Genomic DNA, 15,696 nt, shown 5'->3' with positions numbered 1-15,696 from the left:
AGGGGGGCTTGATCACTAGTTTGAGAAACATGTCTGCGTTTTGGAAACCCACAATAGTCAGAAACACTAAAGCATCAAGTCATAAGCATCCTAGTCCTCTCCTGAAGACCGCTGTTTAGTTTTCTTTGATCCTGTTTCCCACTCCTTAGACTGTGGACCATCGCCGCGAACCCTGCCAAACCAAACAAAACACCCTTTAACTTACCAGGGAACCCAGTTTGGGAAAGGCTGAGCGAGAAGAATGGAATTTTTAAAAGCCACATGGGGACCATCATTGGCTTTGAATGATTTTTCTTGGTTCATGTTTACTTTCCTTTCTCTTAGGGAAATGGGTATGAGCAAAATAATCACTCGGACTGCCACTCTCATCTGGCTATTTTCAGTTTTTGCCCACGACTGTCCATATCAATGCGTATTTTTACTTGATGAAGTCATATGCATCTTGTGTTTTGTTATTTTCGCTTAATAGCATGTCATACATATTTCCTGTGTTCCCATGTGGTCCTTGTAGGTATTGTTTCTGCTAGCTGCTCTATTTCGTGGGGTAGATCGTCCATAGTTAACTTAAACCTTACGCCGACGTTGATCCTCTTTGGTTGTTTGCCACTCTATTGCTAATATCAGATAGTGCCAAGCTGAACGTCGTAGGTTGTGTTTCCTTTTGCTTCCCTTGAATTCTTCCTGTCATAGATTTCCAGAACTGAGATGAATTGCTAGGTCGAAGGGAATAATTATCTCGATGGCTGGTTCCCTGGGATGCCTTAGGGGTGCCAGGAATGCTGGGCCTGTTTACAAGCAGCAGTGCTTTCTTCCATGAGGAATGTGACAACAGGCACAGCTCCGGGGGGACGTTCATCCCTCCTCTCCGTTACCTTCCCTGGCCGTTTCCGAGGACATTGCGTCGTCTTTCCATGCAGGATAAAGGTGGCGAGGAGAAGCAGCTGTGGGTTGGCTGCAGTTAGGGCTCAGGGACCAGAGCAGTTAAACTTTTTTTTATCCATTTTGCCTAACAGCTTTTAGAAGAAAGGATTTCTCTGCTTAATAAAAAAAAAAAAAAAAAAGTTGGAAACCACTGGCCTAAGCTATCCTCTTGCTATTGGTCATACTGTTTTCCAGAGTTTTTTTCAGTGATAATATATTACACAATAATTAACATCTTTGTACCTGTAGTGTGTGAGAGAGAGAGAGAGAGAAAGAGAAACTGTATTTCTTTTGGAAAAAAAAAAGGACCGATTACTACTCATTGACAGAATGACATTTGTGTGGTGCCAATGATCTAGCTCTGTATAGCTCACCCAAAGTGACATACAATGTCACTAGTGTGTAAGAACAACTTTCTTGACCACAGCTTTTTTAGCATTCTGTTTTGTCATTAAAAGGGGGAGAGGTAGCAAATGTCCTATACCCCCCAGTAACGGGGCTGATGGAGTAGCAGTTCTGACCAGAAGAGCAAACCCGGTGTCGCCTCTGTCCACCAGTGACGTCACTGATGCATCAGTCCCATGCCAGGAGCCTTTTCTGAGGCTGTAACTGTGGGTGAAACTTGACAATGCCCAGAAGCCCAGAACTGAAAACTTCTTCTGGAAGGCGGCGTTAGAAGCAGATCATCGGCTGGTCGCTGGTGGGGTTGAGCTGTTCATAGTGGAAAACCTTCTCTGAAGTAGCAGTGATAACAAGAAACTCTAATGAGTTCCCAAGGAATGTCTGAATCATTTCCTTTTGTTGGTGATTTCTCAGAGCTTCTGTTAGAGCAGACTCATCAATCTCAGGGCAGACAGAATGACACCCTGATACTGGGCCCAGTTTCGGTTAAGTACACAAAATGGGCATTTTTTTGTTCTTGTGCTTTCCTTAAATGCCCCCTGTAATGCAGAGCCATGAGAGCTGTAGGAGGTAAAGTATCTGGTGAATCTTCCCTTTTATGAGAAACGAGGGGGAGAAAGTTGACATGCTTTAATTGCCTAGATGCCAGGCACTTTCTCATAAATTATAGTAAAAAATATCAACCATTCCTCGGCATCTACTATGGGCTGGAAGCTTTGCCCACATTATCTCTGGATCTTCTCACAGCCTGTATTTCTGCACAGGTATGGTTATCCCCATTTGTGAAGACAAGCTGTTGCGGCTCAGAGGCTTTGAGTGGCCAACGCAAGGTCATGCAGGCAGTAACTAAATGGCAGAGTTGTGAAGTCAGAGCTCAAGCTCCAGTCTTCCCAGCCATGTGTGTGTCCCATTACATCACAGTCTTTTTCTCTCATCTACTGAGAAAACTACAACCCACTAGTTGCCCCGCCTTCTCTAGTGTAAATGGCTTAACATCCAGCACATTGCTCAGTAGCCATAGGAGCCACCTGGGTCCGGAACATCCCCTTCCAGCTATTCCCCAAGGGACACTGCCTACACTGACCATACATGAGACTGGAGAGCAACAAAGCCCTTCAGATGTCTCTCATCCCTTCCCCCAGGGGTCTACAGCCCTGAACAAAGGAAGCAACACCATGTTCCTGACTCAGTGTGCATTTACTGAGGGCCGCTTTGAATAGCGCCTTGGGACAAAGGTAGTGGTCATAACCCCAGGAGTTCACCTTCAGGTGGAAATGGAGGGGGCGTGGGGAGCAGACATGCCCATGGTTATTAGAATAGAGTGAACAAGAATGTGGAGGTGGGGAAGAGCTGATCTGAATCCAGAACTCAGCAGCTGTTAGGGTCTCTATGGGAACCTTGGAGTAGAGAGGCACTGTCTTAGAAGCCCAGCAATGACGTGATCCAAGAAGCAGCTCCATGGAGCCTGGATAAGAATGAAGGAGCCCAGGGTGAGGCCTGTGATAACCAAGGGTGTCCCCTGATCCTTAGGGGTGGGATAAAAGGGACATGGGTGTGGTACTGCTACATTGTGCATATCTGTATATATCTGCCTAGAACTTTGAAGAAGAGTCTCTAATTTTCAAATCATCTTTTATTTCAGCTGTTCATGCCAAGAGCCTGGTAGCCATCTTGCATCTGCTAGTTGCTCTGTCCCAGTATTTCCGGGCACCCATCCGACTCCCAGACCACGTTTCCATCCAAGTGGTTGTGGTCCAGGTAAGACAGATACCACTACAAATATTTGGACCCTTAAACAGCTGTGGAGGCTGTCCCTATGAGAGCTAAGGCACACTGGGTAGCTTGTTAGGAAGGCAGCTGAATGAATGCTGAGTGTCCTTGGGTTTGCTGTATATTGGAAGGCATGGGAGTGAGCCTACTGATGTATGTGGGCTTATCCCGGATAAGTGTGCAAAGAGTAGAAGAGTGTGCGCTGTGTATGGGATAGCCTTGTGTGGGGCATGTGCCTGGGGTTTACAAGTTTTTGTCAGGAGGGTGTCTGTGTAACGTATATTTGACGGCATGTTTGTGACATGTGCGTAGTAGGATCAGGAGGAAAGATGTATCTATGTGTGTGTGCGTGCACGTGTGCACACGCGCATGTGCCCTGCAAGCCACAGAGAATCATTTTTTGATTAAACAAATGATGCACAGGTACCGGGGAGAGACAGATATCCGTACATGTGAGGGCAAGTGTGCATATATACGTGTGCCTGTGTGTTTGAGAGAGACCCCAACGGGCCATGCCTGTTTTGAGGGCACTGCCACTGTTCACCCTCCCAGTGAAGCACAGCTGGGATCTCGAGCCATCTTTTCCAGATTGTTGGATGGAGTTTCCATTCACATATGGCTGTGTAATTTCCACAGTGAGGGTGTGCGTTCTCCCTGTGACTATCTCACTCTGCTCCTAACCCCATTAGACACTCAAATTCAATTTTATTTTCCAACTTTATGCCATTTAGCAAAAGGTCATCATTTTGTTTGCTTGTTTCTGTTCTTTTCCAAATAAACATGCTGCAAGGAAGAAAGCCCTTTATAAGCAGCTCCCTGGTTATCCAAGGTTCTGGAATACAGCACAGTATGGCAGGTCTACTGTCCCTTGGTAAGGAAGACCTTCATCCAGTTTTATCCTGGTAAGCTTTGCCTGACCCGGCCAGGCCAGTTTCCAGGACAAAAGGCCTTCGAGCTGAGCTTCGAGCTGAGCTTCCGGGGATCAGATGTTAATGGGAGAGGAAGCGGGCATGGGGAGGCTGCTCAATCAGTTGCTCAGTCGTGCCCTAATGAAAAAGTATTTCTTTTACACCGTCTGGGTACCAAACCTGCTAAACATCAAGGGGATGTAATAGGAACATGACACCTTGGCCCTGCCTGCCAAGAGATAAGCAGCAGAGAGGGCTATTAGGAGCCCACCGTCACTACGAATGTGTGTGGTTCAGACACTAAGTGTAGCTGACTGAAAGGGACTAATTGGCCTCATTTATTGAGCCCTCAACTGTGTCAAGCATGGTGCTAAGCATTGTATGTCTGCTATGGATATGTGGCCAGCCCGAGCATCCTGGTACAAGCATCTCCCTAGTGAATCCAGGCCTTCTCTATTGTGTTATTTTTGCCAATCAATAATGTGTGAATCCATGTCATTATATTTTTTAAAACTATGATTCAAGATCTGAGGTGGGGGGGGGCGCTATTTTGAAACAGTGGTCACTGCAAGCCCACGTCTCACGCCTTAGTTTGAGCTCGATTATGGGCCATCTGAAGGCTGTTGTCAGTTTAATTTCTCCTGTAAGCAGTTCTGTTAGCATGAGGGAGAAAAGAGGACGCAGTATATAAAATGGCATCAATGCATGTCCGATTTTATGGGGTGTTTTGCTTTATCAAGTTAAACAGGCACAGAAGCAGGACTCGGAATTGGCTGTGAGTCACTGAACCACAGAGTGAGCTCTTTAGGGAACAAATAATGGATTGAGGTGAATCAGGAGGCTGTCTGAAGGCTTATTTAATCCAGATTTCTTTTCTACTCGCATTTAATTTTGCATGAAGTTGAAGGTGAGGTTTCCTGTCTGTGAATGGCTTCATAAGACAAGGACACAGATTCCATCAGCCCCATGTGAAAATTTTACATTGTTGAAGCTGCATTTGGGACAAAAAATTATGATTTCTCCTCACTGGATCTCCTTTAAATGATTTTGTTTCCCTTCCTTTTTTGCTTTGATGGTCCATTTTTCTTAATCTACTCCAAATATACCCTGGGCCTTTATCCAGCTCTACCTTTACATCTGTAAAAGTATTTTTGCAAAGATACTACGTTCTGTGGCTACTGGGAATGTGAAGAGAAGATTCTGGAAGTTTTGGCAGGATGGTCATGGAGGCAGGTTTCATCTAAGACACCAGAGCTTAGAGGGTCCTTCTTGACATTCACTTCAACCTTTGTGGAAGATGAATTTGCTGACTACTGCTTTCCATGCACATACTGTCCTCCACATGTATGGCAACTGACCTGATAAAATAAATCTCCCTCCTCGCAGCTGCCGGAAGGTCTTCCTGAATCCTAACACCCCTTCATTGGCTCCCATGCCCACACGATGAGTTTTAAACTCTTAAACCAGCATTCAGTTGACTCCCCATTGAGTAATGGCACCCTCCCTCCAAACAGCCTTCTGAATACATTTGACTCCACTGACTCTGCCTTTTTGCTCAGGCCATTCCTCCCCCTAGAATGGCCTCTCTCCTATGTCCAGCCAGATCCTATATGTCCTTTAAGTTCCAGCTCAAGGACCCGTCCCCTTGGAAGATTTCCCTGACCATCCCATCTGAAAGAGCCTACTCTTGTCCTGCATTCAGCACTTCCTCTCCACTCAAGGCGACCACATAATTTATTACCCATGACACTTGGGAGAGTGCAAGGGGGACCCTACTAATAACTGAGCTGGGTAATCAGGCAAAAACCCTGTTTTGGGGAAACCATTCTCCCACACCTGCTTCATCTACACCATTTGACTCTAAATTCCTCAAAGCCAGAAACTGTCATACATTCCATAGTATTTGTTCCAAATCTAACACAGAGTTTTGTACACAGAAGACACTGATTAGTGAAATAAAAAAGAAAGAATGAATTGATGGGAGGAGGTGGTGTCAATGTTGGATGGATGGATGGATGGATGGATGGATGGATGGATGGACGGACGGACGGACAGATGGATGGATGGGTGGGCCTCCAAAGTGAACCTTTTCTCAGAGAGTAAACTATTTACCTGAGGACTGTACTCCTTATGTACAAGCTCCCATATCATTAAAACAAAAACAAAAAGAACCTCCTTTCCCTCTATTTGCATTCTCCAAGTTGGCTTCAGTTCCTCCACCCCAGCCCCCTAGTTAAATGTGTTTCTCAGCTTCCCTCTGTGGCCCCAGCTGGAAGGCAGACACACCCTGGCCTTCGTTTCCATTTGGTTTACTGTGGATTACTCCAGGAGGCAAACAGTTTGCTTCCAGCAGAATGTCTTCCAATAAAGAAAGAAAAGATTCACCATCCAAGAAACAGCCTACTTGTTTGGACTAAACACTAATTGCACTTAAGTACAAATGGTACAGTCCAGACCCTGGAAGGTAGCGGACTTGTTTCACTTCTAGCAGTCTGTCGTCTCCAGAGTCATTTCTTAAACACCAGTAACGTTCTCAGTATCAGGAATGCTAATCAGTTTTTCATATTTTTCTAAAGCATATTTTTCTCTCCTCCCCCCACCCTTCCTCCCCACCCCCGTTTCAGAAACGAGAAGGAATCCTCCAGTCTCGGCAAATCCAAGAGGAAATAACTGGTAACACAGAGTATGTCAACACCATTGTTGCCAGCAATTCTGTAATGGAACACAGATGTTTCTCCGAAATTTGTCCATTTGCTGATATTTAGTTTTCATTTATTGGGATTGCAAGAGGGATTAGACTTCAGCCAATGATTATAGTTTAGCCTTTTCCATGCATTCAAAACATGCTTCTCAATGCTTAAGGTACAAACTTGGGTGGGGAAGTGGGGAGAGAGAATTAGCAGTGATTGAAAAATTCTAATTTTGTGGCACTCCAGGAAAAAAGTGTGCCCGAAAAAGCCAACCAGCATGAAATCATCACACCATAAATATGGGGTTGAATTTAAATTGTTAACCTTCAAAAGGACATTTTTCTTCCTTTTCTGAATCTGATTTATTTGGTCACGTGCCATGACCCAGAAAGCCCCTCTCTACCTGAGAGTGGTGTTTTTTTGTTGTTGTTTTTCACTTACATTAATAAATTGGAATATCAGGACATGTAAGAGGTTTGAGGGGAAAACAGGCTTTGGTCTGAAGCAGAAAGAGCAGGACAGTTGGGTGTATGGGTGTGAGATTACTTGGGCAGGCCTGTGCCCTGGCCACACGCAAAGCCGGGCAAAGTTTGTTCCCAGCATCCCCTGTACCCCCAGCTTTCCTCTATGTTCCCTTGAATAAGAGCTAAATGAAAAGAGCAGGGCCCTCTAAGCCAGACTGCCTTGAGTTCCAATCCAAGCTCTGCTGCTTATTCACCAGTGAGTCCCTTGCCCTCTCTGACCTCAGCGTTTTCCTAACCAGAGAGATGGTGAGGATTCCACATGGTAACGGCCCTGCCCGCCTTTCCCTTGCCCTTCATTGCTGTCTTCTCTGGCTTTTCCCAGTACCGCTGACCCACACCATCCAAGACTTGCCCCATCTCTAGGACGCTCCCCTCATGCAGTCATGGCTGATGGGGGGTTCAGGGTGCTGCCTGCCTGGACCCGACTGTGCATGTGCCTTAAAAAGGGCCCAGGGGTGTGGGCATTTCCGGCCCAGGGTAGGGCAGAGATGTGGAGTGGCCCTTCCCCAGATGCCCAGTTTAAGGCCTGCAGAGACCTTATCAGGCGGCCTCCACATCACTCCAGGGCCCAGTCATGGCAGCCGAGGGGGCAGTTGATCTCTGAGGCACACTGACGCTTGGCCTTGGTCCTGTGAGGGGCGGGAGGAAAGCGGCCCCGGGTCAGGCTGCTGGGAGAGGAACCGAATTCCTCACCATCCTGCCCACACCTCTCCTACCCTATGCTGGGCTTGTCCATGCCTGATATTTCACTTTCTGGAAAAGAGGAAGGCATATCTGAGAGGAGTGTGGCCGGTGAGAAACTTCCGAACCGGGGAACATGAAGTTTTGGTTTTCTGAGCAATCTGTCAAGTGCCCATTATGCTTTCTATGGTCTTTCTGTCTGCCATCTGGCCCCCTAGATATAAACATGGTTGCAAACTCCTAATAATGACAACACAGTACATTTGTGGAGCAGTTTTGTGTCTGTTGTGGGTCCTAAAAAACACATGAAGTAACAATTATACCTCCTAAAACCCCACAGTCCAAAGGTGGAGAAGGAGATATCCAGTGATATCTCCAGCCAACCGTTAACTCCAAGTTCACTATTCTTTCCAGTATACTATCTGCGGGTCATCATTTGAGTGATAGATGCACAGTTGGAATAATCCGATCTAATAAGAATTAAAAACATTGAGAAAAATGTATTGAGCATTTACTACATACTAGGAATTATGCTAAAGTCTTTCTACATATTAAATTATTTAATGCTCATAGCATTCTATTGAGGTATGTACCATTATCTTCATTTTAGAGATAAGAGACCTGGTGCCCAGAGAGGTTTGGTAGTTTGCTTAAGGTCACACAGCAAGCAAATGGCTCTGTGGGATTTAAACCTAAGTAGTTTGTCTTTAATGCTTGTGATTTAAGTACTTTACTGCTTCACTGCTATAAGTGTGGTTCCATATTTCTGTCCTCTTTGAAAACACCTATCCTGTGTCAAAGGCAGGCGCAACTTGGTGGGCATCACAGGATGGACAGGAAAGAGACAAACCTGACCTCCCCAAGCAGATGCCCACAGCAACCTGGGCAGTGAAATTCCACGTTGGGGTGCTACTGGAGCTCTGCTCCTAAAAGGTCATTGAGAATCTTGAACCCCTGAGTCCAGTATTCTTTCTCAACTATAAGCAGTGGTGTGATTTTATTTAAGGTCCTTTAAGCATCTTTTGTACCAGACTTTGTGCAAACGAAGTACAGCAGAGGGGAAAATAGGTGGCAATGTACTAAAGACCACCAATAATTGGAGACTTAGTGCAGAATAAAATGCCAAGGAAGGACGCTTTGGGGGCTCTTTCACCACGGGCGAGCAGAGAAGATTCACAGTTTTTCTCCTTTTCCTACAGGGCTCTTTCTGGGAGGCATGGTGAGTTGCATAAGATTGTCCTCTGCCGCTGGTGACTGCCACGGGGGTCTAGTTAATTCTGTAGCAGCTGGAAAGAATGGTCACTCCGTGTGCTTCCTGCAATTGTGTCTACACCAGCCTGGTGACAGGGCTGTTTGGCAGGGAGGGTCGGCTTACTGGTGGGAAGAGGAAAACTAACCACAGCTGCACAGTCCTTTTGCAAGCCACCAGACCACTGACATTGCTGGGCTTCTGGCTGCGGGGCATTTGCAGGGGAGTCTAAGCATATTGTGAGAGTAAAGGAAGGAGGCATATGGATACCCTCGGACTGTCCCTTCTCCCCACTGTGCCGATGTTCTAGAAGCTGCCTTTTCCCTCTTTCTTCATCATACCTCCTGCTTCTCCCATTTCCCAGGACTTTGCGTTTGTTTATAAAGTCTGAATGTCAGGGATCTCAAGCACCTTTCTGGCAGTCTCAGATTTACCCATTGGTGCAAGCGTAGAAAAGGTAGGCCCCAGAATCATGAACCTGCCCAGCGCAGGTTCCACATGGAGACTCTTCTCATTCCCTGCCTCGGATCCCCTCCACCATTCCTCCTCTCTGTTCAGAGAACATGGAGGCTGGAGCAAGAAAAGGCCCTGCAGGGAGTGTGGCTTTGCTATTTTCTATGACCCTGTATTTACTATGGATACGATTTTGAATTATTCCAATAACGTGAATAACAATCAGGGTCGGTAGATGCTTCCAAGTTTACAGAGCACATGCTTATACATTCCCGTCTTTCAACCTCACGACACACGTGGGGAAGGTCATTTCTCAGCTGGCATTTAATAGACGAGGAAGCAGAGGTGCAAAGCGTTGAAGTAACTAGATCACTCAGGAAGAGGAGGAGCTCACACACAGCCTGTGTCGGGGCGCCAGGGCTCCCAATCCGCTTATCTACACGCTCTACCAGGATGTTTGTCTTGGGCGTCCTGGTTTTGAAAATTAGGGAGTGACTTGATAGTTGGATAACAATCAGCCTCCAAAAAGCTTCAGAAACACTTGAGAACCATGACTAAATCATGATGGATTGGAACACAAAGAATGCAGAGTAATGACCAGTCCCAAGTCAAACTGCCTGACAGAGCCCCCAACTGCAGCCCAGAAGAGGGTGGACCTAGTGGGTGGACGGACAGACGGATGGACACACACACACACACACACACACACACACTCACACACACGTGCACACATACAAAGGTAAGAATCAACCCCAAATCTCTGCCCTAAACCCAGGTTCCAGAGTTCCCAGCACAGCCTCATACCCGTCGGTAGCTGACCATGTGGCCTTCAAAGACGCATGGCCAGGACCTGGGGTGGGCCTCCCACCAGGAATCAGCTCTGTTCTACTTGACATTTCCCTCTTTTTCAGAACGTGATGCCTTTGACACCTTGTTCGACCATGCACCGGACAAGCTCAACGTGGTGAAAAAGGTGGGAAAGAAGAGCCTGGGGTGGGGTGGTGGTGGAAGGAGGGGACAGGAAAGAGAGTGAGAGATAGCAAATATTTTAGGAAAACCCATCCCTGCAGCTCACAACCTTCCTGAAATTGGTGTCAGCACCAGATCTCTGCAAACATGGGGCTTTCTTGCTTGATGTCCATTTTACCTGTCTCGTTCTCACTGGATACCTCATCTAGTCTTTTATTTTTCCCACTGGATGACAGCATCTCTGGGGGATTCCAAGGCTCCTGGCGTCCTGTCTTCCCACCCGCACTGAACCCTCAGCTGTCCCTGCCTCCCTACGTAAATCTCCCTCTGTCTCCCTGGACACAGGCCCCTGTGCTTAGGAAGGGACTTGGAAGGAAGGACCTAGTGGAATTTCTTCTCTGGCACCTCTTCCTACCGTGTTTCCCCCAAAATAAGACCTAACCGGAAAATAAGCCCTAGCATGATTTTTCAGGACGACATCCCCTGAACATAAGTCCTAATGCATCTTTTGGAGCAAATCTTAATATAAGAACTGGTCTTATTTTTGGGGAAACACGGTAATTTCCCTTTGGCCCCCTGCCCCTGGGCTCAGACACGCCACCTCTCACTCTGCCCTGTTGGGGCTCCCTGCTCCTTTTACAGTCCTGAAACTGGTCATTGGAATCACCTAGTGTGTGGGACTGGAAGTCCTGGGTGCCATCCTTTCCCGTGAACTTGAGGGACCCTGAAGAAGAGTCTCACAGGCTGCTCATCATCGCTCAGCTCAGCACAGTGATCAGCTCACATGAGTGCCCTTGACTCGACCTCATCCTGTGTGATCACACAGGTCCTTCTCCTCACAGTAGAGTCACAGTGGTAGCCTCCAGGGTCTGGCACTAATGAAAGCCTCTATCTCAGTGCCCGCCCTGTGCTTCTCTTTTAGACTCTCATCACTTTCGTGAATAAGCACCTGAATAAACTGAACCTGGAGGTCACAGAACTGGAAACCCAGGTAGGTGACAGCCCCAGGTGCAGAGTAAGGGGCCAGGCCCTGCTTGACAGCCACCATTCCAAGTGTCTCATCCCTGCCTTGCCAGGAAGGCTTTCCACACTGACCCTGAAGCCTTTCCAGGAGAAAGGAGATTCTATTCCACTCAGAGGGGTGAACTGCTTGGAATTTCTCTGAATTTATTTTGAAAAGTTGCAAGAATATTATCATGAATACCTATATACTCTTCACCTACATATACTAATGGTTAACATTTTGGCCACATTTGGGGTTTTTTCTCTCTCTCTCCACCCTAAATACTTCAGCATACGTCTCTAAAGAACAAGTACATTCTCTTTGATAACCATAATCAATGGTAATTTTAACATTGATATAATACATGGATTTATTTAGGTTGAACTACATGAAATTTCTGATATTTGACTACTTTTGACAATATCATATGGTTCAAAAAAACTCGATATTCAAATTTTTCCTGTCATCCTAATATTCTCACATGCTGCTTTTAGTTGTCGTGTCTCTTTAGTTTTTTATTATAGAACAAATCCTCAGCCTTTCTTTGTAGAACATTGTCATTTTTAAAGAGTGAAGACCGTTTGATTCATTGAACGGCTCTAAATCTTTCCCCCTTGTGATTAGATTCAGATTCTGCATTTTCAGTAACAATACCACCTAAGTAATGCTACATTCTTCTCACTTGTGTCCATTAGTTCCATTACTGGTGATAATAATTGATCACTGGGGTAAGTTGGTGCCCACTAGATTTGCCTACTGGAAAGCTCTCCCCACCTTTGTAATTAATAACTAATATTTATTGAGAGATGCTTTAAGACTGTGTAATATATTCTGTTTCTCCACCTCCTTTCATTTGTGATGAATTTCTAAAGTGTGGTTTTCCTTGGAGTACGTGGGCATCTCTCGTTATTTTAAAAAGCAATTCCTGGATCTCTGCCTGAGTTTGAGTGTGTCTGGACTCTGTGAAATGAGCTTTATATACTCTTTCGGGAGTTAGGGAACACTCTGGAAAAGTGATGTTTCCTCAAGTGAGCTGGAATGAGCTCTGGAACTTTCATTTGAATTTTCATGGACAGCAAGTGTATGAAAGGGGCTCCTTACTAATCATGTTTGGTGTCTATCTGTGGCTGTTACCACCGAGTCATCAGAAAGAGTCGCGGGGGGTGGGAGCAGTCTAAGTCAGTGGCACTCAGAGCTGTGAGTAACCCTGACCCCAACCTAAGGTCCTCCCCTGAGTTGACAGATTGGATTCTTATTATTCTCAACTAATTCCAGCCACCGCCAAAATGAGGCCCAGTTAACTAGTTCAGTGGGAGGGCCTTGACTTTGACACAGACGCTGGGGTCTGCTGTTACATTGTCAACCCTGGGGTGGCCTGGGATGAGCCATGCTCAAGCCCTACCCACCTGAGTTGAAGGCTGGATGAATGGAAGCAGGGAGGAAGCTGCTTCCGGGTCAAGTTCATGCTCAGGGTCATATGCCCATAACAAAGGTTGAGACACAGGCCCACCAGCCAATCACCCACTAGAGCTCAGACTCTAGGCCTAGCCCACATTCCAGGCAATTTAGTTTTTTGTGATTTTTTAAAAAAAGTTTCCTAAGGTAATTCTAAGAACTTTGGCCTCCTGCAATCTCTAGCAACTGTTGTTTATGCCCACAAACATTTGGTGGCCCTGCCTTCTTTGAAAGGTGCTAGAATATCAGATATGCATCTGACCTCTATGTCTTTGCTCGGGCCATCCTCCGTACCTGGAACACCTACTCCTTCCAAATTTCCCTCGTCCCACAGACCTCCGCTCCTCCACAAAGCCTGTCCCAGTGCACACTCACCTTACCCTCCCTTGAGCAGAAGACCTGCATCCCTCTGTTTGCTCTACGCATCTGTTGTCCCTTGGACCAGGTTCCCGCCACTCCGGCCTCTACTGTCCTTGATGGAAGGGATGGGGCTCTAAGCCTCTCTCTCGTGAGGGCCCTCGTCACACAGTTGTGCTTTGTCAACAAGAGCTGCCAGTAAGCTGTGTCCTGCTTGCTTTGTTGTTTGCCCGGATAGTAATAGCAATGCAGAAAGTCTTCATGTAACATCGTAGATAGATTCTTGCAAAGTGCACCTTTAAGTGAAATGGCATTTAACAAAACCAATTTTCCCATGGGTTAACTGATGTAAATAAAACTTAAGTTCCTACAGTATATTTCTGGTCACAAAAATATCGCCAAACTTCTAAGTAAAGACCCCAAACACTTATAATATTAAACATTGAAATAAATGTGAGCTATATATACATTTAAGGAAGACGAATGGAAACAAGTAAGAGAATCGTTTTGCAGCCCACTTGGTCTCCAGTTCACAGTTGCAGGTGGATGGAGCCCGTCCTGGCAGTTCAAGGCACAAAGCAGGAGCCCACTTGGTGGATAGGACACCCGTCCATCGCAGGGTGTACTCACACCCACAGACACACTCACTCAGATAGGAACCATGTAGACACACCAGTTTGCCTCCCATACACATCGCGGGGTGTGGGAGGAAATGAGTATGCAGAGAAAAACCATGCAGACCTGGGGAGAATGTGCCAACTCCACACAGACAGTGGACCCGGCCAGGAATTGATTTTTTTCTCATCACTGTTAAAATATAATGACGTTATTCGAGGACTTGTTATCGTTAATATTTATTAAGTGTTGCCTACATGCCAAGCAGTGTTCTAGGCACTTTACACCTGTTAACTGGTTTAGTCCTCATCATAACCCCATGAAGTAGATACTATACTATAGTCATCCCCATTTTACAGATGAGGAAAAAAGGGAGGCGCTCAAGTCACACAGCCAGTACGTAGTAGAGCTGGAGACCTAGCTCCAGAGCCCACATTCCTAACAACTACACTATGCTGCCTCTCAAGCAATAATAGAGGCGTGAGAAGGGAGAATGTCCAGGCCTGAATGACACTAGACTTCTTGCTCGATTCATAAAGGAAAAGTCACCCGAGGAGCCGCCGCCACTGGCCTTACACATCCCCTTCCCCTCTTCCTTCTGCCCCAGTTAACTCCCTAGTTAACTCGCACTCATCCCTCAGGTCTCCATTCAGGTAGAGCCTCCTCCAGAAGCCTCCCCTGTTGCCTTCAGTGGGAGGGAGTGACCTTTGTCACTCTGACGCAGGCCAACATGCTTCTCTCCGTCAAATTAGCTGCTGCATTTCCTCCACGTCAATCTCCCCATTGGACTATGAGCTCCTTGAGGTCAGGGGCCACACCTGACCCCTCTCTATGGTCTCCATGCCCGATCAGGGCTTGGTACATGGTCAGTGCTAAACAAATCCTGGAACCTCTGAAATCAGGGACACGTGGGGCAGGCCTGATGCAGAGCAGACCCTCCTGCCTTGGGCCACGGCCCCTCACCCCTGCCTGGAACCTGCCTAGGGGTGTAGCCTTTGGGCGATCGACGGGGAAGATGACAAGCTCCCGGGAGGGGGCTTGGCTGGGGGGCTCCGGGGTCCAGCGCCTTCACCTGGCTCTCCCTCCAGTTTGCAGATGGGGTGTACCTGGTGCTGCTCATGGGGCTCCTGGAGGGCTACTTCGTGCCCCTGCACAGCTTCTTCCTGACCCCGGACAGCTTTGAACAGAAGGTAAGGGGAGGTGATGTGAGGGAGGCCCTAGTCCACGGGCCCTGACTCATCTGCTTACACCGATGCTGGGGCTTCCAGGGAAAAGGCAGCAGCTTCCTGTCTGCCCACCTTCTTGTCTCCCACTTCAGTGGGTGAAGGAGGGCCCATGCTAGGCAGGAGCTAGCTGCAGACCACCAAGCATCGTGAATAGCTTTTCCTTCCCTCTCCAGCCTGGCCCTGGTGCCCTCGCCATATGCTCCTGCCACGTGCCATAGCCTAGCCTCATACCTCCCCAGAAGTGACAGGGAAAGTGGCTGCAAGGCTGGTCAGACCTGAAGACCCACACTCAGCCTACCGCCTCTCATAGGCTGCCACAGCCTGCACGCTAGACAAGGGGCAGTTGGTGCAAAGCAGACACTGTTCTCTGCCTCCTGGACATGTTTGCAATCTCATCCTTTCAACTGTGCGCACTAATGTCCCTGAGTTGAAAGTCCTGGCAGTTGACACAGGAACACAGCAGGACAGGAAGA

The 15,696-nt window shown here is 47.1% G+C and overlaps 1 protein-coding gene across 5 annotated transcripts in view; it reads left to right on the top strand.

Moving 5' to 3' along the window:
- PARVA (parvin alpha) overlaps positions 1-15,696 on the top strand; it is a 154,878-nt gene that overhangs the window by 126,472 nt on the left and 12,710 nt on the right. For all 5 annotated transcript variants that reach the window (XM_033121003.1, XM_033121004.1, XM_033121006.1 and 2 more), the window contains exons 6-11: positions 2,966-3,081; positions 6,626-6,684; positions 9,096-9,115; positions 10,510-10,571; positions 11,490-11,558; positions 15,086-15,187. In XM_033121003.1, the coding sequence (XP_032976894.1) occupies positions 2,966-3,081; positions 6,626-6,684; positions 9,096-9,115; positions 10,510-10,571; positions 11,490-11,558; positions 15,086-15,187 (428 nt within the window). The remainder of the gene's footprint in view (positions 1-2,965; positions 3,082-6,625; positions 6,685-9,095; positions 9,116-10,509; positions 10,572-11,489; positions 11,559-15,085; positions 15,188-15,696) is intronic.

Source organism: Rhinolophus ferrumequinum, chromosome 11, assembly GCF_004115265.2.
Source record: "Rhinolophus ferrumequinum isolate MPI-CBG mRhiFer1 chromosome 11, mRhiFer1_v1.p, whole genome shotgun sequence".
In the NCBI taxonomy this organism is placed as follows: domain Eukaryota; kingdom Metazoa; phylum Chordata; class Mammalia; order Chiroptera; family Rhinolophidae; genus Rhinolophus; species Rhinolophus ferrumequinum.
Note: the sequence above shows the minus strand (reverse complement) of the source record. Positions and strands in the feature narration are given on the sequence as shown.